This window comes from Diadema antillarum, unplaced genomic scaffold, assembly GCF_040938485.1.
Source record: "Diadema antillarum isolate AM-2024a unplaced genomic scaffold, OU_Dant_1.0 seq00000059_RagTag, whole genome shotgun sequence".
Taxonomy (NCBI): Eukaryota; Metazoa; Echinodermata; class Echinoidea; order Diadematoida; family Diadematidae; genus Diadema; species Diadema antillarum.
In genome coordinates, this window is record NW_027271164.1 from 313,233 (window position 1) to 336,365 (window position 23,133).

The 23,133-nt window shown below is 39.3% G+C and overlaps 1 protein-coding gene across 1 annotated transcript in view; it reads left to right on the top strand.

The window, feature by feature from the left end:
• LOC139725778 (uncharacterized) overlaps positions 1 to 23,133 on the top strand; it is a 65,745-nt gene that overhangs the window by 9,894 nt on the left and 32,718 nt on the right. Inside the window, exons 2-11 of the mRNA XM_071636860.1 lie at positions 11,634 to 11,797; positions 12,927 to 13,065; positions 13,657 to 13,814; positions 14,232 to 14,391; positions 16,906 to 17,002; positions 17,730 to 19,667; positions 20,091 to 20,196; positions 20,625 to 20,794; positions 21,237 to 21,405; positions 22,449 to 22,623. Coding sequence (XP_071492961.1) covers positions 11,634 to 11,797; positions 12,927 to 13,065; positions 13,657 to 13,814; positions 14,232 to 14,391; positions 16,906 to 17,002; positions 17,730 to 19,667; positions 20,091 to 20,196; positions 20,625 to 20,794; positions 21,237 to 21,405; positions 22,449 to 22,623 — 3,276 coding nt within the window. The remainder of the gene's footprint in view (positions 1 to 11,633; positions 11,798 to 12,926; positions 13,066 to 13,656; positions 13,815 to 14,231; positions 14,392 to 16,905; positions 17,003 to 17,729; positions 19,668 to 20,090; positions 20,197 to 20,624; positions 20,795 to 21,236; positions 21,406 to 22,448; positions 22,624 to 23,133) is intronic.

Sequence of the window (23,133 nt, forward strand, 5' to 3'; positions counted from 1 at the left end):
AGTTTCTCGCATGGTCATTCCCCAGCGAAATATCAGTTCAGATGATTTCCTTGTCTCGAATTCGACAAGAAACGACAAGTGAATGACTTTATTTTCAGACCTGGTGATCTAATTTTGATGAACAAACAGTAATTCTCTTTCATAGACTCCTTCTGAGAAATCATTACCACAGCATAGATAGCTGTCATTAATCATGTTTATAGAAACAGGAACCAATAATAACATTCTTCTTCCACGCATACTGGACAATAAAAAGGTTAGTGAATTTATTATCCTAAATCAAGTATGTCCTAATTGTATAGAAGGATTGGCCAACAAGTTATGAAAGACACGAGGAAGATGAAGAAGGAAGCAGAAATCTCTCTCATAATTTCAGCTCTTCGTTTTAACGCAATTGTTTTACAGTTTTCAGCCACTTGTACTGAAACTCAGTTCTTACCCAGCTTAATTCACAGATTCCGTTTAATAGAATGTGTATTTATGTACCAAGTTATGTTGAAGGGCAAAAGTACTCTTTTGTGTCGGGAAGTCTGAATATAGTCACGCTGCTTCCTCCCAGACCAATGCCGTTGGTTGGGCTACAGGACAGGAAACCGAGAAGGAACCGCAAGAAGGGGCTACTTACAAGTAAAAAATGAATATGAATGGACGGAGGGGATTGAATATTACCCAAGCAGGATACGAGTCCATCTGCCGGACGCGGAAACAGTAAAAGGAAGTCACTTTTAAAAACAAAATTGTAATGCGTTGTTAAGGTCGAACGGGAGTACAAGAAAACATGATACAACTGTATTTTGATTTTCCCCTTTTTTTCCCATTAAACGGTGAGATCAGTTTTTTAGAATAATTTCGGTTTAGATGAGAAGATGATATCATCCTCTCATAAATTATTTGAGGAGAAAAGAAAAGATTATCATGAAATCATCCTCGTCACTAGTTTATACCAACTAATTAAGTTATTATAGAAATAAGTTCTTACATACGCTTAGAATAACTTGAAGTGAAATATGTAATTTCCTCTTTGTGATTAAATTTCATTTAATTCAATCTATTTGATAAAGAGTTTTGTGCAGATCAGTGAGTGAGTTGTGGCATCACAACTTGTTTGGTTTGACTCTGTGTATAATTGTTTAATGAAACGCGTGAAATGTTGAATTTCAGTGTTTCTGTGTTTTCTGATATAGCGTCTACTTTTCGGCGCAGTTGGTTTTCATCTCATCATCCGAGACAACATGAACAGGAAGTGCAGTATATAACTTTAAAATCCCATCGGTGGCCATACTTAACTTGAAACGTGGAGGTGAGACGAAGAATTCGGGGTTTTTTTCACAATGACTGCCAATCTTTTATAAATTTTGTGATTTAATGTAATTATTAATAACAATACTACTACTACTACTACTGATAATAATAATAATAATAATAACAATAATAATAATAATGATAATGATAATAATAATAATAACAATAATAATGATAATACAATACATTTATTAGGCGCTTAATACGGATGTTTCTAAGCGCACATTGTGAAGCAATAAAACATTTGATTGAAAAGAAAAGAAAAGATTGGACACTAAGCCAGAGATGAGATAGAGAGAGAAAGAAGGAGAAGGGGGGGGGGGGAGGAGAGAGAGAGGGTGGGGCGGGAGTCAGGGGGAGGAGATTCGCCGTGGAGGCCCCGCCCATCACTGCGCTCTCCTCGCACTCAGTTACAAGCACAGTCCCGAGGGAAAATATGAGGAGAAGGAGTCTAGATGTTTGTTTCCTGTGCCGCCTCTCCCGTCATCCCTCGCAGGGTACGACATGAGGTCGTCAAGGGCGACCAAACAAACAAATAACATGATTCAGTCCTCGAAATTTTCTAAAATATCCAATATGCTTGTTCATAATCCTCATACTTCGCAAACACTGGGAAAACAGTTCATGGCAATGTAATATGTCACTCTACTAAGATAATTAAGTTGGAAATGGCGAGAGATGTCGAGATGTTGGCTGGAACTTTTCCAAAATCAACCGGAAATTACGCAAAATACAACCCATTGGATCGACCTTCTAGAATTCCAACCTTGTTGTATTACTGGAGAAAACACATGAATGATGGTTCGAGGTCTTTACCGTCACTGTCACTTGTTCTAGTCATTTTTTTACCAGCCCAGCTATAACTGCCACTAGCCCGACTACCACCACTGCTACTCGTACTCACACTATAATGTGTATACTACTTCTACTACTCCAGTACTTCTTCTACAACCACTACTTTACTCTTGCTACTACTCTTTCGGCTTCTTCTATACTTGCACTACTTATACTACTACTACTACTACTACTACTACTACTACTACTACTACTACTACTACTACTACTACTATATACTACTACTACTACTACTATTACTTCCACTACCACTTCTATTACTACTGCTGCTGTTACAACAACTACTATTACAACTACTTTACTGTTTGTAGGCCTACCACTACTTTTACTTACAACTACGACTTCAACCACTATTCATACCGCTTCTGTTAGTCACACTGGTGTAGATGCTTCTACTATTTCGCCCCTTTAATTTAGGACGTACCTTAAATCATCAGAGCAACCTTTTGTGATGTCGCTACTCTTTCCGTTGCTATTGGATTTATGTGCGAAGTATATTACCACCATTACTGTCGTAATAATCATTACGATGTATTTGATGTATCCCAACAACAACAACAACTATACAACAATGAAGGTAAAAACTACTCTTGGTACTGCTACCTTGTTGCTCTCCTCTAAGGACCTATTCCTCCTCCTGCCTGCTTCCGGCAAAGTGTAAAGAGATATTTAGGTTGGAAGAGTGAAGATAGATAGGACAAGCAGGGAGATAACCAGAACAGTGGAAAAAGGATGAAAAAAAAGAGACAGATAGGATGGTGAGATAAGATATCATGTCTATGAATTGACGAAAAATCTTTCGGAAACACAAACCCAATTCCTTTCAACCTAAAATTGCTACAGTTATCAACAGACAGAAAAAGAATAAGATGGATACGCTGTGTTGGAGAGCACCGTCCTGGTTTAGCCGTTATTTGGTTACAGAGGAATATCGAGAAGAACGAAAGCAAAAGGTCAGACCCTGGTCTATGGCATTCGATGACAGCAAGGCGGCATACGACTCGGGACTGTCATCCCGACTTCGAATCCTGCCGAGTACCTACACACTTGGAGAGACAGTGTCACACAGGATCTTTCTAGACCCAAGAGTAAAAAATGGGATGGGTGCCGAGACATTTGGCGATGCTTGGGCAATAGTAATAGGTCTTCTTGTGGAGCAGGAGAGCGAGACTGAAGAGGATATCCCTGGTAAATTATGCTCACGATATCATTCTAATCAAAACAGACAAGAATTCTGACTAAAAGACTGCCTCGTCCCTGTCACTGAGGATGAATGTTTTGATAAATCGATTCGCCAATCCCATCCCAAACCGCCGCCTCTCGGTGCTCTTCAAACCGCTGGATGTTGCCAAACTCACGGCAGTCGGATGAGCCTTGATACACAGCGCGTGTGATAGGGTCATACGAGAATGAGGTGATTTGTGTTTTGGCGGAAGTGTGAGGCAAGATCAATTTACAACCGACTTCCGGATTCTCCTCCTACGCGGACAGACGGGTTGCCGAGCAGCAGGGAGGAGACAGAAACTCAACGTGTACATCTACATGATGGTGGCGCAGTGTGAACCACTCTGAACACAAGCTGAAAAAGAAATTTTGCCTGAATTATTTATTTATACATGATCTAAGGAATAAATGAAAACAAAATCATGGGGGAGGAGATTAAGGCTGATAGTTGACAATAAAATTGGTACACGTGACATTCCAAAATCTATCATCAGCATAACGAATGCTTTCGTTAAGAATATACCCCCATAATCAGATGCCATTCTAGCCATTGGTAAGGTTTAGGCCTACATCAGTATAATCTGGCACGTGTCCAAAAATAACAATAACACTACTACTACTTTAAATGCTGCTGCTGATGATGATGATGTTGATATTGATGATATCAATAATGGTATTAGCAACAACAACAATGATAATGATGATGATGATGATAATAATTATAATAATAATAATAATGATAATAATAATGTCAATAATAATAATAATAATAACAATAACAATAACAATAATAATAATGATAATAGCTTTTAATGCTATCATACGAGACAAAATGATAAGAATAACGGTCATATTAGTGATCCATTGTAACAAAAACAAATTGCAAAGCGTCTTTAGGTCGATGCTATTGATAGGTATCCATCTCTATACTCGTAAGTCAAGAGGAACATCACAGATAAACACAACACTTCCCTCAAAGGATATTGGCACCATGCAGCAATCCACTATCATAATTTATAACAGTATTCTCACTAAAATTGGACTAACATTCAGGATTCGTTACACACAAAAATTAATGTCGAGATGTATGAACATTGATTGTTTTCTAAACTCTACGCTTAAGTTATTTAAAATAAGAAAAATGAATGCATGTATTGACATTTATTGCTTATTCAAGTCGTCCCTGAAGTAACTTGAAATCAATTTTTGAATTAATGCATGCAATTGATTTTCAGCATTTAGCACGGGGGAAAATCTGTGTAGCTGTAATGGAGCATACTATAGAACCTGCCAGGTATGCCGGGGAAGTTGTGTTGTCAGTACAGCGTATTTGAAATAATGGAGCTTCAATCCTTTAACATATATGTTTCAATTTTGTTAATCCTACGTGCCGTCGGAGCCATTAAGGTCCGGAATGTTATGCTGATTTATACCGAGACCTCGACAAAAAACTCTGTGGAGGTAGTATAGCCGCGTTTGGAGGCTATAGAGATGAGACGTGCTTTTATTTCAATAGATGGTGATGCAATTTAGAGACATTTAGATCCATCCTACTCGAATGCATGGATGTGTAACGGCACGATATACGGCGCAGAGCGGCAATATTGTGTTGTACGTCGAAAATGCGCATGTATTCAGTCTGAACTGAACATGCTAAATCACAGCACACACATAGTTCAGTCTTCATTAGTGACGCCACGTTACACTCGTCTGCCACCGCTTGTCTGGGGGAGTGTTGAAGGGTTGCCCTTTGCCAATATTACTGGTACTTTTTAGCTACTCTTCGAGGTGGCCACGCTTTGAATTCAAGGCTGTTTTTCATGCTTATGGAGATATTCTTATCATCAATATTTATCGTTGATATTATGATAAGAGAAAACAGTAGGTCTACAACTATGATTATGCACATACATTCATATTTACATAAAACATGTACGCACATACACACTGCATTAATATTTTGAATAGAGTTTGACATTCTAAGCAAATTCGATATCATGGAGTTTCATGGTTTATCATAGCAGGCAGCATGTAATTTCTATACACTTAATTAGCACGACAGTAAGATTCGTATTATCGTTAGTTCCTCCACTGTCACGTGCTTAACTCAGACACTGTTCGTCATACATTCAAATTTTTATCTAGCGACTTACTTCCTTATAGTGTTATTAGTTGTATTGTCCATGAGGAGACTGCAAAATACAAGCTTGGCTTTTCAGCACGTCTCCACCATTTCCTGCAACTTTAATATTAATTCGATATCATCAGAAAGTGATACGTAGTACTGTTGATTTCAGAGTATTTTTCTTCATTACTAGTACTACATTATATTGATATTGTGTTATTATGTGTGTGTGTGTGTATGTATGTAAATGTTTTGCATTGTTGGAAATGAAATGAAATTAAATGAAATGAATAAAAAAGCTATATAAACAACAAACAAACGAAAAAACAAACAAACCTGATATGCTTATAGTACGGTCCTGTACGTAGCTGTGGTAAATCTGTAAATGTGTGAAACTGAAGTTATCAAAACCAATGATGGGGTTGAATAATTTGTCCTAACAATTCGTTGAAATTTGGAAACAAAAGTGCTTAAAAATTTAAGATCTTCAAGTGACTTTCACTCAGTTTTCTCACAGAAAATAGTATCACAATCTCGAAAACAGTTACCAACACTTCAGTATATTATGATATTTGTTTAAAGGTATCATGATAGTGACAACATTATCATAAAAAAGTCTTCCGTGTGTTTGATTTTTTTTTATCTGTTCGAAGTTTTAGCTCTATCATACATCAGTCAGTCAGCAAACTTCGCAAAGATTGAGTCACCCCAAAGCTAAATAGTATTTCATAATAATGTCTCCCGCCATCTCCCTCGTAATGCTCAATCCCCTTTAAACTCATCTTTGGCAAATTTGTTCGGTCCTCCAAGCTAATCAATACTCTCATCCCAATATGCTTTAATTTCCTGTGGAACGAAGCTAAAGCATGTAAAGAGAGAGAGAGAGAGAAACGGTGGTAAGAAGACAAAATTGTCCGCAATTGTCTCCTGATTCATTGAGCCAATTCACATAATTATTCTTTTAGCTGATGTTCAGCTGTGTTTTGTCGCCTATGTGGATGATGATAATGATAACTCTAAGTCAACTTTAATCAATATCAGATTTTACAAGTTTCAAACATTAGTCACGCTTGAGGATGCATTTCAGAGCGCCACTTTTTTTTTTTCCATGAATTCTAATATTTTTTTTTGGTCAACCTTGCTAAGTGTGCATTGCTATTTTGGTTTTTGGTTTTTCTTTGATGAAATTGTATGTATATTTTGATATACCTCATGAGTAAGGGTTTTTTTTTAATGATAAAATAATAATTGTGTAATGTATACTTTGTATTTTGTTTCGGTGTTTGTGGATGAATGGAAATAAATATCAGTTGAGTTGAATTGAACTGAATTTCTTTGCAAATCTTTGTTCAAGATGAGGACGTGTGACATGAAATGTATTCCCGTATTGGGAGCCGACTCAAACGACACTTTCATTCCAGTAAGTGTTTTGCTGTGGAAAGTTTGTCGTCTAAAAACAAAGAAGCGGAAGTTGAAGCTCATTTCTTCAAACTCTTCTGTCACAAGAATGCCACCGGGAAACGCACTCGAGACAAGAAAAAAAAAGAAAAGAGAAGAAAAAGAAAACCAAGCACACAAACAAACAAGCAAGAACAAAGGAAACACTCTGATCTCGTGATGATAGGTACAACCAGTGGGTTTATTCTTAACCAGCTGAAATACAATCTTGACCTTGAGAGAAAGCTTAGATCAGGCTTCCATTGCAGTAATAGGCACGATCATTATGATTATGATAATAAATCCAAACTATCCGTGATATCCTTCCGCTTGAAATTCTAACGCATCTCCTTTTTTTCTTCTGCTTCATGTGGACAATATAAACATTACTGATATTGCTCAGATAACCGACAATTATCATAATGTGTGGATGTTATATGGAGGAATGAAAATTACGACAGGGAGTAGAGAAACTGAGATCGAAAGTGAAGATAAACGCAACGCACTTTCTTCAGCAACGTTATTCTTATAACCATGCAGCAACATACTGATGGTCGGAAAGAGATATTGAAAACGTTGATTGGCAAAATTAAGAAAAGTGCCAGTTTGCGCTTGAATTAATTACATATACGACAATAATTAAGAAATCAACATTCCGGATCAACTTTCTGCGAACAATACACTTTGATACGAATTATACCTATATATATATATATATATATATATATATATATATATATATGTATACATATATATATATATATATATATATATACATACATAAATAAGATTCAGATTTATAGCTCTGTTTGTATTTAATGTGCGACAAAAATCCAAGACATGATGGTTGATACATCGAGGATCAACCGCACTTGTAATCTTGCATCGCTCATTCACAAACTAACTCGGGCAAAATAGCTGTGAACTTGCTTACAAGAAGGAGATATGGTATTAATGTCACATAAAAACTACAAAGAAATGTCGGCAATTCTGAAGTATATTATGTATCTTAATGCATGTTGCGAAATGACAGCCCAGGTGTATTTTTCTTCTCCCACCATACTCTCTGAAGAGCTTTCAATACACTTTCGTTTTCGTTTTCAACTTCTCCACCAGGTAACTGTGTTCCACTGTTTATTATTAAACAATAAAAAGGAACTGACTGAATTTTCCATGTCATCCTATTCAGCCATCGAGTGTCAACTGCAACATCCGCTTCTCTAAAAACAATATCCGCAAAGTCTTACTTGAAAAGCGTTGATTGTTTCTCCGCTATACAGTAAAAATGATAGTTTGCGTCCTCCCGTGCGTAAGAAGATCCTCTATCATATTAAGTAAGCAAACCACATACAAAGCTGTAAGGAAATCATGTAAAACATACCACTTTCTTGGCATGGCATTGCCTCACTTGTCTTCCCCTTTCTCTTTGATAAACCGATTACCATATTTCAATTGCTGATGATAATTTTCACGTGTAATATCACGTGATTGTTTGGTTTTTCCCGTTCACATTTTTTTTTGTTCTTGGCATAAAGTTGTCTCCTATCTGTTTACGTATAGCTTTATCACAATATTGGAGTATAAAGTGAACACGAATGTGAAAGCGGATAAAAGCATACGCAGCTGTGCGATCATGATGATGTTACAAGCATTTCTTTTGAATTTATTGAGACAATAAACTGTCATTTTGCGGCATCGATTTATATGATCCTCTCCCTGAATACCCCCCCCCCGTCTCCTTACATCAAACTATTCAATAAACATATTTAAGTACTCTTCTTTTCTCACCCTGACCCAAACATTTTAATAAGAACAGTCAATGAAGAACTGAAAAAGGTTATACAATGGATATACGCAAATAAATTGTCATTAAATATTAAAAAAACAAAAGTTATGCTTTTTAGTAATTCTTTAAATAGCCTCCCAGGCAATATAACATTTGATACTACTCCTTTAGAAGAAGTTTCTTCCTTTAAATTTCTTGGTGTTTGTGTCGATAACAAGCTTTCATGGAGGAATCATATTGATAACATATGTAAAATTATATCACGTAACATTGGTGTAATGAATAGATTAAAATATTATCTTCCTTCATCTGCATTATTAACTCTTTATTCTAGTTTGATACTACCTTATTTAAACTACGGGATTCTTGCTTGGGGTAATACATGTCAGATGTTACTTGATAAACTTCTTTTACTGCAAAAGAAAGCGCTTAGAATTGTTTTTAATTTACATACCCGAGAACATACAGATGCTTTGTTTTCTGACCATAAAATATTAAAAGTAAATGATTTGTATGTGTTTCAACTTGGCCAGTTTATGTTTAATTACAACAGTAACTTTTTACCTAAAATATTCCATGATTCATTTCATCGAAATAGTCATGTTCATAACTATCCCACGCGACGATCCGACGAATTTCATCTTCCATTAATGAGAACCGCACATGCCCAAAATACATTTCTTTATACCGGACCCAGACTTTGGAATAATTTAGATAATAGTTTAAAAGATTCCCCCAAATTTGTTACATTTAAATACAAACTCAGAAAATATTTACTTTCTACTTATAATCTTAGATAATTTAAATTGTTTTGATTTATGCTTGAGCCTTCACTTGTCCTGATGTCGCAGCACTTGGCGTGTTCTGTGTGCAGACTTCTCTTCTTCCTTCTCTCCTCTTCCTTTCCTGTCTCTTGTTCTTCGTAGACTTGTATTGTTACCGTCTTCTCTCCTCTCGGTACTGTCTCGCGTCTTACAGTGTATACGTGTGGGTAATTGAATGTGTGTACGAACGTGTTGTCCTTGTCATATTTTCCCGGTACACGTGGTTCAGTGAGCAGTGTCCGGGCACTAGCATTGGTATTCTATATTTTTTCCCAACCGGTGTATCTCAAAATAATTACATGTATATTGTTATAGAATAGTATATAAATTACTCATTATTTGTCTAGCGATCCACGTCCGACAAGCTATGCTTTTTAGTGGATCACTATTTTCCATAATCGAATTTATTTTCCGCTCGCCCACGAAGTATTTATACAGTGTTTTCCTAAATATTGTACATGTTATAATTATGTTGTTCTATAATATGTCTCGTATATATATTACATAAATCTTATGCAAACGTTTGAACAATATTTCATCACATGTATACTTTGTACTATGTTTTTTGATTTTCGATGATTGGAAATAAACTATGATTGATTGATTGATTGATTGATAAGTTTTCCTATCTCAAAAAGGCACCTAGTATCGCGCGCCTGCTGGGCTCTCCCACTTGCACCAGCACTCACCTCACTCACCTCATTCCCTGTATCTCATAGTGTCTATACAATTTTTGTTGTCGTAATGTGATGCCAGAATGTCACTTTTTTTCTTTTTCTTTTCTTTTCGATAAGTATACAAGATGTATGTTTTGCCCATTTTCCTTTTTTAGATTCTCTTTCAAGGCTGTCGTATCTTCAAGCTATATGCCTATTTGACGACAGTCTTCTGCATTCATACTCCCAATACATGTGCCATAATTTACTCAGATCATTTGATTCACTTTATCCCGAGTGGTTCCCAGTTGACGTGTTCTCTTATTCTTTTCTTCAATCTGTACACGTATATCTCAGTTTTATATTCGGATGTACTCACTGTATGTTATATTGTCTTGTAAACAAAAAGAAATGACAGTATTTCATTTGTAATAAATATTCGATGCAGAAAATTACTAATAAATTCATTTGAATTGAAAAAAAAAGTCGAAGCAGGACAGAGATTCAACTCATTGTACCTAATGGAATGCATGCAAACACACTTCATACGGTTTTTGTTTTACTATAACATCGTAAAACTGATAATATTGTTGCTTTTTCGATAACCCCAATAGGGTGACATCATACAGACTCCATGAGTTCTTGGGTAAAGCATCATTCTGATTTGCACAATTTTAGCACTAGATATAGTGAGATAAAATAAAGCTTATTGCTATAATACTCTAAGTTCGAAGTGACCATGCAAGCCTGAAAGATGTTTCTTCTTCTTCTTCTTCTTCCTCCTCCTCTTCTTCTTCTTCTTCGTGATAGGCGTAGAGGGCTTCCGTCTGTGTCTGTCTGTGTCTAATGTTTTCACCAAGTTATTGTTAACTTTATGTGGTGATGTGTTCGAGTATATCATATATGATCATTACCTTATCGTGTGTGTGTGGGGGGTGTGAGAGTGTGTGTATGTGTGTTTGTCTTCCCATTTAGTATGCATTTGCAAATGGGCATTGCTTCTTTTCTTATATGAAATCAATCCATAGTCGACATACTTAATTTATTCTGACCAGGAGTTTGAATTGTATATGCTATTTTTGTCGCTTAGGAAGCAATTGCATGCTATTAAGCTAGCAACCATCCAACTGGTTGCTCTAATCTTCTGAAGGACTATTCATACAGGCAACGAGGATAATTTACCTTACCTAGGGGAACAATCGCTGCTACTAGTGGATTCTTACCAAGGGCTTCAAGATTGAAAGTCCATGTTCTTAACCATTCATCAGCCACATTGCATCTTCACTGATGTATGCTTATAGAATATAGAAATATACAATACAAAGGGTTTTCATACGACACTGACTTGACTGAATTCTGTACACTTAAGTTCGTTTAGTCCGGTCCTGTCATTTTGGTGTTATTTGATTATCATATCTCACCAGGCTTTCCAGACTGTGAAGTCGTCTGCCACTTTCTCGCTGAAGCTGGTGAGCTACTCCAATCTTGCAAATCGGGAACTAGACGGCGACTGCTGTGACACAGTGTGGTTGTGTAGAATTGACAAGTGCGACCCCAGATTTAACATCTGCCTTCATCGTCAGGGCAGGTAAGAGTAAACATGGGTACAACAGAAGAGCGTCTTCAAATTCGGTTTCTAAAGTAACACAGTTCCATGACTGACTAGCGATGATTCCCGACCAGGGCTTTCTTTGTTTTCATTTCCCACTGAATTCAGTTTAAGAATGTCTTGTCTCAAAGTTTTAGCGCAGGCATTTAGTGCTATGATTTGCTTATTATGTTATGTATCAGAGAGTATGCATTGTACTGCTGATATTTTCCTGCTTGCAAGCTGTAGTTTCAGTTTAACGACGTGATTGTCCAGCTGCATAGAATGTGCCTTTCCCATTTATCATTGTTTTGCTTTTGCTTTTCTTGAAGCAAGTATTTCTCCTGCTTTCAACGCATTAGAAACCGGCGTGCTGGAATAACCTTAAAAACTGCGCAGAAGCAAAGAAGCGTACAGAAAACAACAACTATTTTGTAGAGTCATGATTTGAGCGATCGCCGTTGCCATTGTCCCTGTTCTTCCAAATTGATTATCAGTAATCATGTACTCCTCAAAAAGTTTGAAGCAGTGCCACCTTGTCTCAGTAATAATGGAGACATGCTTTGGTAACCACAGGAAGATTGTTAAAATCTTTGTAAAATTATATCCTGTCCGTTATGATTATATATGGCTTACATGAAGATGAAGTGCTTTAGATTTTGGGGTGTGGTCAAAATTGAAAAGTTGCAACAATGACCCAAGCTTGGTAAGTCCTCATTTTTCCCTCGTTGATGAGTGAGTTTTCCAATGTCTCTTTAATAATTGTTATGCATTCTAACATCGGCGTTGAGGTAGAAACGTGTGCATAAGTAAACAAATAAACATGCATGTATGGGCATTAAAAAACAGGACTTCAGCCATCTAATGTAACAGAACCGTCACCACATTAACACACCAAATCCGTAAACAAATTACTGGCAGGGTCTTGATTTGCTTGGATTTTCATTGTTACTGTCACAGGGATAGATATAGATTATATAAGAGATATATATATATATATATATATATATATATATATATATATATCAATGAACAGATAACAGATAACAGGTGTACCATTGAATCAATGAATCACATCCTATGTTATGGATCGTCACCGTTTATATTTTGGCGGCTTTCTCTCTCGCAGTTCTAACAGCATGACGGCATGTGACCACGGTCGTATCACTACTGGTTTGGTGCAGGACAACGGACAGTCCTTCTCCTTCCCCGCTGTACTACCCACCAATATTGCAAATCCCATTCGGCGACAGCTACAGAGATGGCAGGTAGGCCGATGCTTTTCACAGTCCCAGTATTATAGTGGATAATTTTAGTCCAGCGGAAGAATGGTGTATACTAAGTGACACGTCATTTGCTCCTGCGAAAATAGTGCTTGCCCCGGTCTTGTTTTCTCCAAGAACTTACGTTTAGGGTTACGATTGCGATAGGGTTTTAGGTTTTGTTTGATGTGAGGATTAGGAATAGGGTTAGGGTTATGTTTGGAGGTAGGTTTCATGTTTGGCTTAACGTGCAGATATTTCATTGGAGCAATCGAATGGGAACAAAATGACAAGGAACCGGTATGTACATGTATTGGGTAAGGTTCACGGTTCAGTCCTGCCAAGAGCGGACATCTTTCGACACAATGATGCACCCCCTGTGTCCCTCATTACCCATTTGTGCTGTCTGTGACATTGACAAGGCCATCTGGTAGAAATTAATAAAGTAAATATTCTTCAAAAGCCAAGAATGTTCATGAATCTGTATTCGCAATACTTACCTATGTGATGTATATATAACCTATACTGACTGCATGATACGATAGATCATAGATTGTCACGTGTTCTCTTAAAGTAATCACATCTTGTTTCCTATAGGGTGGTATAAGAGTGAAAATCGAGATTTGGGACGTGGACCCGAACGCAGACGACAAGATCGATTTCTACGCTGCAAACTTGAGAATGGCGCCCGCACGCGATGAGGCGAGCGCGGTTCCCATCCGCACCACGCTGTCCAGTACCAGAGGATACTCTGCGTGAGTTCTTGCTTTCGATTCCTCTGATTTACAATCTTTAATACAGGGCTTCGTAAAGACAGAAAACAAATTTCAAGTCGGTATGAGACCGGATGACATCTCCACATAAAATCCATCTTACACATTTTCATATCTCACCTTCAATTTTCTGTTCCCTTTTGTACATCAACATGTCTACGCTTATTCGCTGCATTTCAGTTCTATTTGTTTTTCATCTTTTTGCACTTCGTTTTCTGACGAATGCAATTGCAGCTGAATCTAAGATAATACATTGTAGTTTCACTCTTGATATGATTCTCACGTTGTTGTTTTCGTCAGTGAGTTATAGATGCTATTCTTGGTCATCTCTCTCCATTGGCCAGAATGACACGACATGTCTTGTTATGGCACGTGCTTCTTTTGTTTTCTCCACCGCAGAACCATCATTGAGACCAAAGTGTTTTGCAATCCACACTACTACGGCAGTGACTGCACCCGATTCTGCAGGCCGAATAACGGGCCGGGTGGACATTATTCCTGCAGCCCTCTAGGACGAAAGATATGTCACGCAGGCTACACGGGACTCAACTGTGATGTGGTAAACACGCACATCAAATAAACTTTAAGCCCGCTGCACACTATACGACTCACGACTATACGAATGACAGACTTTGGATCCGAAATAAATCACGTAGTCTCAGAATAAACGCGCCTATTTATTTCAGATCCAAATCTGTCTGTCGTATAGCCATGGGTCGTAGTGTGCGATGGGCTTTACAATGAGGGTGTCGCCGAATCGGATCGCAATCCAAACAAAGCATACCAAGAAAGAAAGAAGAAAGAAAAGAGAGATTTGCAGAAACTTGTTGGTGATCCTAGGAGAAATTTTCACGTTAGTCCCTAACAATCATCATGAACATGCAGTACTGCATTCAATTCGTGGTTCAAATCATATTCGCAGATTCGAGCAGTGACTGGTAATTGCAGCTTCTCCTTTGAAGGCAATGGCAAGCACGCCACGAGACTATTAAGACAATGCAAAGATATATGGATTACTTTTAAACCTCATGGCTTAATCCCTGTGCCTGTATAGTGAGAAGTAAAAATATCAATTGCCATCTTAAAAACGAACTTTAAAAAAACCAAACAAACTTAGAAAGCCATGCTTACAATTTCTGTTGCCTTTAGAGATGAAAGTAATGATAATGGTGATGATGATGATGATGATGATTACATTAGTTATAGAGAGATGATCATGTTGATGCAGGAGTGTAAACTCTGACTGCAATCTTGCTTTTTAAAAGGTGCAAAATTAATAAATCCTTGCTTCGAGTTGCTTTATTGCAACTTATTGACAAATTGCCCTTTATGGACGAAAATTTGTTATCATGACCACTACTCTGACACTAACTAACCGTGGCTTATTTACATCGATGAAGGGTAATTTGTCAATCAGTTGCAATAACAACTGTTATGATTGTTTTCAACGTCCTGCATGTCACCCTACCCCTCCCAAACCTATCTACTGTCCTACATAGCTGAAAAGATTTCAGACAAAGATGTAAACATTTCCCATTCACAACTCTTCCATGATCTACTGCTGTTAAATATCAGGACTACGTGGCACCGGCAAATCAGTGCAGTAGCTGTGTCTATGTAACGTTAAAGTTTCCAAAACGACCGAAGCCGAATAGCCATATCTTTCACTTACGCAATTATTAAAGGAAAGATACAACAACAGCTGGTGAGAGGTAATATAAGATCACTCTGGTCTATATGGTAATGGCAAGCACCTTTTCAGGTATAGCGTTACAAATGATTACTAGTACATCCCACTCACATGTTGCTTGATATATGACCCAAACACTGAAGACGTGAAGTATCATATCCCCTAACTTTGCGCGTGGAGACCAACATAAGATCACGCGATGTATTGTAAACTCTTTATCACCCTAAGAAGTCTGTGACTGGGTAAATGTACTTTCGTTTATCTGGGTCACCGTTATCGCCAGAGTTCCACATTCATGCCTACTTTTGTTAGTCGAAAATAAATGGCATCAGGTGACGAGACCGGTATAGGGCAAACCACCTACTTAATCTATGGAGTTAATCGAAGCTCGTTCGTCTGTTTTGATGCCAGCAGTGTTTCGTGACAACAAAAACAGGCATTGTTCAAATAGTGAAATGCTCATGAATGTAAAGAAAATGAAATTTGATTCATCAATCAAAGTCTGATTTCTCTTTCGGGAAAATCCTTTTCATCGATTAAAAAAAAGACTTTACTTCAAACGGTGATATTTTGTAACACCTTCATGTAGCTTTGCAGGAAGAGTTGGGAATATTTCAGCGGCTTACAGCATGGTTCAATTTCTCATTTCTAGACTAGGGAAACACAAGACCCAAGCGTAAATGTATTACACAGAAAACTGGTTGTTAAGAATTGTAGGATGGGGAGGTACCATTGCTTCGGGGTTTTTTTTTCCTTATAGATGTATCAAGATATTCATGGACGCTTATAAGACTTGCGCTAGAACGAATGTACTGGTTTCGTAGATAACTTGGGAGCTGAAGAGACACATTCATAACTCCAAAGGGTGTTTTCTAAGACAACATAATGTCATAAAGAGACACAAAAGTATAAAAACGGGCTGCTGCAATTTATCTTGTTTTTTTTTTGGGGGGGGGGGGGGCAAATCGTTGACGAAGAGGGGGCTTTGTACAGGTGGATGGTTTGTGTTTGCTGCTGAATCATCGGTTTTTTTTTTTGTATACATACAAATCTTTTTGTAAATGAACGTAAGTTGTGTGACCATTATGTCTTAGGACGACAGTGGAGTTAGAATCAAGACTGTTGTTTCCAATTACTGTCGTCAGCATGTGCTTTACCATCTTGCTAACACTTCGATACTCTCCTTAAAACATGGGAAAGGGAGAGATCATAATGAACAAAGCGTCATTTCTTAATCCGTGCTACCGATATATGGAAATTTTAGTGTCAGAAACTTTACGTAAAATGATGTATGATGTCGTTTGATGAAATAGTTTGAAGATATTCATTGAGTCAGAAATCAATAATGGCTGTTTTGATTTGTTGTCTGTGTTTCTGTGTCAGGAAATTAATGAGTGCGCATCAGGACCTTGCCAAAATGGAGGATCTTGTTCTGACATCATCAATGGATACACATGTGAATGCGTGCAGGGAATACAAGGTAAATATCTCGTCTCATATCAATGTACAACACGTAATCAAAAACGAGTTCTTAAAGACATGGAGTCATGGGGATTTGTGCAATGGGGAGGCTGGCCTGATTCGGATATATTCGAGAATACCCGTAGCGAATTGTGTGTAGCGTTATCACTGATATCTATGTAAGTACACACACAGCCGAAGAATCTCGACTGTAGTCGAACGTTACCGATGTGCGTACGCTTCGATTCACATATTCGCTGACGGGCAAGCAAGCTGCGTTATTTGTAGTTTGAAAGTGTGCGTATTTAAGCAGCAATGAAGATCTATTGAATTGGACCACCTTCTCTCTCCACGCTTCCGGGCCTTTAAATTCTTGTCTGCTTTGTCCTCCATGTTTAGAAGGGGTAACGGCGAAACTTTATGTGCAATATTCGTCACGAAACAGTCACTACGAGCAAATGTAAGAAATATATTTTTGAATTCTTTTTAAAGGAATGAGTGATTAAATGGGTATGTTCTGTATCAATAGTTTCGAGAAGTCTCAGCTAATCAGATGAATGACAAATATACATGTTCGATCTCTTGTGCTGAAGAGTGATCATGGAATGACCCAAATTAGTGTTTGATTGTCCACAAAATCGAACGCATAGAGTAGTATGATGCGAATGACTATTCGGCAAATGAATGTTGATTTTACCCTAGTGTTGTATCATATTTCTCTTTTATACACTGTGAATTTGTTTCAGGTCTAAATTGTGAAATCAACATAGATGAGTGCGCGCCCTCACCGTGTCAGAACTCTGGATCATGCACAGATCTGATTGGAAACTACTCATGTTCTTGTCTTGCTGGCTTTGAGGGGACAAATTGCGAAGTCAACGTCGATGAATGCGGTAGCGACCCTTGTGTTAATGGAGCGACCTGCCTTGATGCCATCGACGGCTTCACCTGTGTGTGCGTTGATGGGTTTGAGGGTGCTCTCTGTGAGGTGAACAGGGACGAGTGCCTCAGCAACCCGTGCACGGCTAATCATACTTGTATTGACGGCGTGAATGGTTATCAGTGTGAATGTTCAGCAGGCTTTGAGGGTGTTCACTGCGAGCTAGAGATCAACGAATGCAGCAGCCGACCTTGCTTGCATGATGGCGTCTGCACCAGCCTGATCGGCAGCTTTGTTTGCAGTTGCCAGGATGGTTATAACGGAACTCTTTGCGAAGTGAATGTAGATGAGTGTGAGAGCGGCCCGTGTTTAAACAATGGAACCTGCTCCGATCTCGTGAACGCGTACAACTGTAGCTGCCAGCCTGGTTTCTCGGGACCAGATTGTGAAACAAATATCGACGAATGCCAGAGCAGTCCCTGCAACAATGACCACACGTGCGTTGACGGCATTAATGGTTATGTCTGCCTGTGCTCCTCTGGCTTTACGGGAATACACTGTGAAGTGAATGTGAACGAGTGTCAGAGTGCACCATGCTTCAACAACGCCACCTGTGTAGACGGCATCAATGGCTTTATTTGCGAATGTTCTCCTGGATTCGAAGGTACCCTGTGTAACACTGATATCAATGAATGCGTGAGCAACCCTTGCCAAAATGGACACACATGCGTGGACGCTGTTAATGGCTATCATTGCCCCTGTAGGCCGGGATACTCCGGAGCCCACTGTGAAGTTAATATTGACGATTGTTCGCCTGAACCATGTCTTAATGGAGGAACCTGTGAGGATCTCGTCAATGGATTTTCTTGTCACTGTAGGGTAGGATTTGAAGGCCCCCTGTGCCAAGTCAACATCGACGAGTGTCACAGTGATCCCTGTATGAACAACGGGATTTGCCAGGATCAAATCGCGGCATACCTGTGTCTGTGTCCTGACGGTTTCCAAGGTGAACGATGCCAATCAGAGATCAACGAATGCGAGAGTCAGCCCTGCTTGAATGGCGCCACTTGCATAGATAGAATTAATGGCTATGATTGCGCCTGCCCGTATGGTTTTACTGGATCTGTCTGTGAAATCAATGTTGATGAATGCCATAGTGCGCCATGTTTGAATAACGGAACTTGTCAAGATGGTATTGCTCAGTTCACATGCAGGTGCCAGCTGGGTTTTGATGGTGACTTGTGTGAACAGAACATCAACGAGTGTGCGAGCAGACCTTGCCAAAATGACGGCAGTTGTACCGACGGTGTGAACGGATTCCGTTGCGACTGTGATCCAGGATTTGACGGAGAGGTCTGCCAAAACAACATTAACGAATGCGGTAGCAATCCCTGTTTAAATGGGGCGTATTGCATTGACGAGATCGACGGATACGTCTGCTCATGCGCAAGTGGTTACTATGGGATCCATTGCGAGGTAGACCATGACGAGTGCGCCAGTAAACCATGTCTTCATAATGGTACTTGTGTCGATTTCGTAGATGGATTCCGATGTCGCTGCACTCGTGGCTTTGGAGGAATGTATTGTGAGTCTAATCTGGACGAATGCAGTAGTTCTCCCTGCTTGAATAATGGTACGTGCCAAGATGGAATTGCGGGTTTCGTATGCATGTGTTCAGCAGGATACGACGGCGACTTCTGCGAAAATGACATTGATGACTGCCTGCTAGAGCCGTGTTTCAACAATGCAACGTGTACTGACATGGTCAATGATTATCACTGCGAATGCTCGCCGGGGTACACCGGTAAGAACTGTTCGATAAATGTAAACGAATGCGCAAGTAATCCCTGTCAGAATGATGCTAAATGTGTAGATGGCATAGACGGATATCTGTGTCTTTGTAGACCTGGTTTCGAGGGTATTAAGTGTGAGACTGATACCAATGAATGCGCAGTTTGGCCATGTCAGAATGGAGCCACTTGCCAAGATCTTGTGAATGACTTTAGGTGCTCTTGCCCCCTTGGTTTTGAGGGAAAATCTTGCGAAGTGAACATCGACGAATGTGCGGGAAATCTTTGTCTGAACATGGCCACGTGCATTGACGGCACAGCGTCGTTTTCCTGCGTCTGTGCAGATGGGTATTTCGGGAGACGCTGCGAGAATGACGTCAATGAATGTGAGGAAAACCCATGTCCGCCTGAACGTCCTCATTGTGTCAACCTACCAGGGACCTTTCGATGCACAGAGCTGCCGACCTCCACGCCGATGTCACTATGTGCTGCAGATTTTTGCCAGAATGGGGCTTCGTGCAGTCAACAGGGTCACGAAGTTAGGTAAACTACTCCCTTGGTATTATCTTATCACAAATTGTTGTTGTTGTGGGAAATCGCCCCCGGGTTATTTTAAAATTATCATATTACTTCACGATCATCATCATGACAAACCATCATGAAGGAGATGTTGTTAATGAAATCTGTGATTGAAAACCTTTCTTGAAGTAATTTCACTCAGGATACATAATAATATTTGTGGACTAATATCGCAATTTCATAACCGAATATCTCACTACAGCACGCTTCAGCAATTCTAAAGGTTCTCTCGAATAACTTTCTCGATTGTAGTATCTGCGCCTGTAGCGTAGCCAGTAACAACAAGTTCAAATTGTTCTGATCGAAGTTATAAACTCAATTGTCAGATTTAGCAGAAATCTTATAAACGTCGTCTTGCAAGTTTTGAAATCTCGAGTTTGTTTGTGGTGTAGATGCACATGTCCAGCAGACTTTACGGGTGCCCGATGTGAAAGCCCACTCAGAGGGCCCTGCCACCCTTCACCCTGTGTTAATGGTGTCTGCGAGCTGGACACCGCTGGCCCTTCACCGGCAGCACGATGCATCTGTCAAGAAAACTTCGTAGGCACCTTGTGTGACGTCGGTGAGTGTTAACTTACATCTGACTGCACACCATATATTAATGTGTCTTCTTTCAACAGTCTTGCAGCTACTTAAGTAGGCTATAACTCCACAGTTAATTCCACGATAACTCATAATTTATTGTTTGTCACTTTTGTTACCCGGTCGAAGAGTAAAACACAGACTTCAGACGTATAGGTAGCAAGATTTGCCGATCAGTGGTAATGGTATAATCGTCTTTATTTTGATGGTAATCCCTATACTAAGCAAAAGGCTAAGTGTATGAGACTATTTTCCCGTTTCATTGACGTACTAATCTGACTTTTTAAAGGTTAATTTAGTTTTCCTATTCGTTTTTTCAGTCACACACTCACACAAATACATACATACACGCAAAATTTCTGCCTGTCTGTTTTATACATATCTTCAACCATTTGCCTTCGACATTATCTACAAACCAACAGACCCAAGCAAACACGTTTTCTCTCTGACTCTGGCTGAGCACACCACTCCCTCGGGTGATCTGGAGTACGAAATCTCTCAGCTTCTGCTATCCACCATGGACATCCGGGACCCGGAGAGTCTGAAGGTGGTCTTCCAGAAGGCCCAGTACGGCGAGTCTCAGCTCAGCGGGTAAGCCGTTGCATTGAGACTTGGCATAGGGTTTGATTGGAAATCACGTTACAACTCTGCGTAGTCTCTCCATGTAGTGCTCACACTTTTTTCCCCCACGGCCTTAGCATTATTATCACCACAACACTGATTGGTAATCATGCCTTCATATAGTCAAGGAGGTCATGGGGAATTTAGCCCAGGAATTGTGCACACGGGGGAGGAAATCTGACCTCTTCTGGTTAAGCGTCAACAGATATTATACTGTACGCACCAGAGGTGATCTATGGAAAAAAACAGAAAAACTAACTCCAAATTCAATCAATTAGGTGTACGCTCATGTAAATGTCAACTTAATTATATTCTTACTTTCTATGAACACCTATCTATAAATAAATTTTAGCTTTATTCACTTACCCTCATAGTATCGAAAGTTTTAACGCAAGAGGGAAGCAAGTTTTCTGCGACAAACCTAGTAGGTAGAGCGGATGGTGGGAGGTAAAGCTGAAGAGAAATGGATCCCAAAACACACACAATAAAAATAATAATCCCACTCATGAGAGTCATATACCGGGTTCACGTTACCAGTTCGACACCCGCGAGGCATACAGCCTACGAGTCATACAGCCCACGAGTCGAACAGCCCATGAGCTCGACACTAGACAAAAGGAAAAAAAAATGCCCATGAGTCGACACTGGGCCAACAAGGCCCTCAGACAAGTCAGACAATAGGTAAGCCAGGCCCACGAGTTCGACACTAGGCAAAACAAAACAAAACAAAAAAAAAACTCATGGGACCAACATTTCATCACGGGGCTTAATGTGTCAGATTCGTGGGTCTATTTTTTGCCTGTGTCGGACTCACGGGCCATAATAGCCTCGTGTCGAGCCCATGGACTGTATGGCTTGTGGGCTGTATGACTTATGGACCTTTTTTTCGATGTCAAACTCGTGGGCTGTATGACTCGTGGGTGTCGGTCTCATAGGATGACTCCAATATACCCAAATGATGACTCACATGGAATCTCATTGATGTTTCCGTTGTCTTGCTTTATGTTCAACAGCCAACTCTACACTGTGATCGAGTTTTACGTGCGAGCTGATGGTGACGTGATTACGTCATCAAAATTAGAGACTGCCATCCACTCACGAACGAGCAAGGAAATAAACGACATAATCCGTCCTTACAGACTTTTCGCTGAGGCAACACCAGTTGGTGTCAAATCAAGTTATAAGAGGGTAAGTTAATTATGAAATGCTCCTACAAATGACCAAGCGTCGTGAAGATTGATGAAATATGATATTTCAAAGTTGACACTTTCTGACAACACTGTAAACTTCTTAAGTTTGTGATTTGATTCTACGTAGATGTTCTTTTACTGACACAGTATGAGTAGAATTTTTCTGCATGTACCAAGCAGAAATTCCGCTGTTCCAGAAGAATGTCCTTAAACATTTCAACACAATGTAATGTCAGGCTATGACTTTTTACCCATTGTCACATCCTTTTCATCAGAGTTACCAGCCTCTGCAATTATAAAAAAAAACAGCAACCACAACAACTTTCACTGCAAACGCATTTCGCCAAATTCCTCAAACACGACAGATAGCAACATTAAGGCGTGTCCATAATACTTGGTGCATGATGGCCGATTAAGAAAGAAGCAAAGAAAAAGAAAACAAGCAAAGATTATGTGTGTGTGCGTGTGTGTGTGTGTGTGTGTGTGTGTGTGTGTGTGTTGGGGGTGG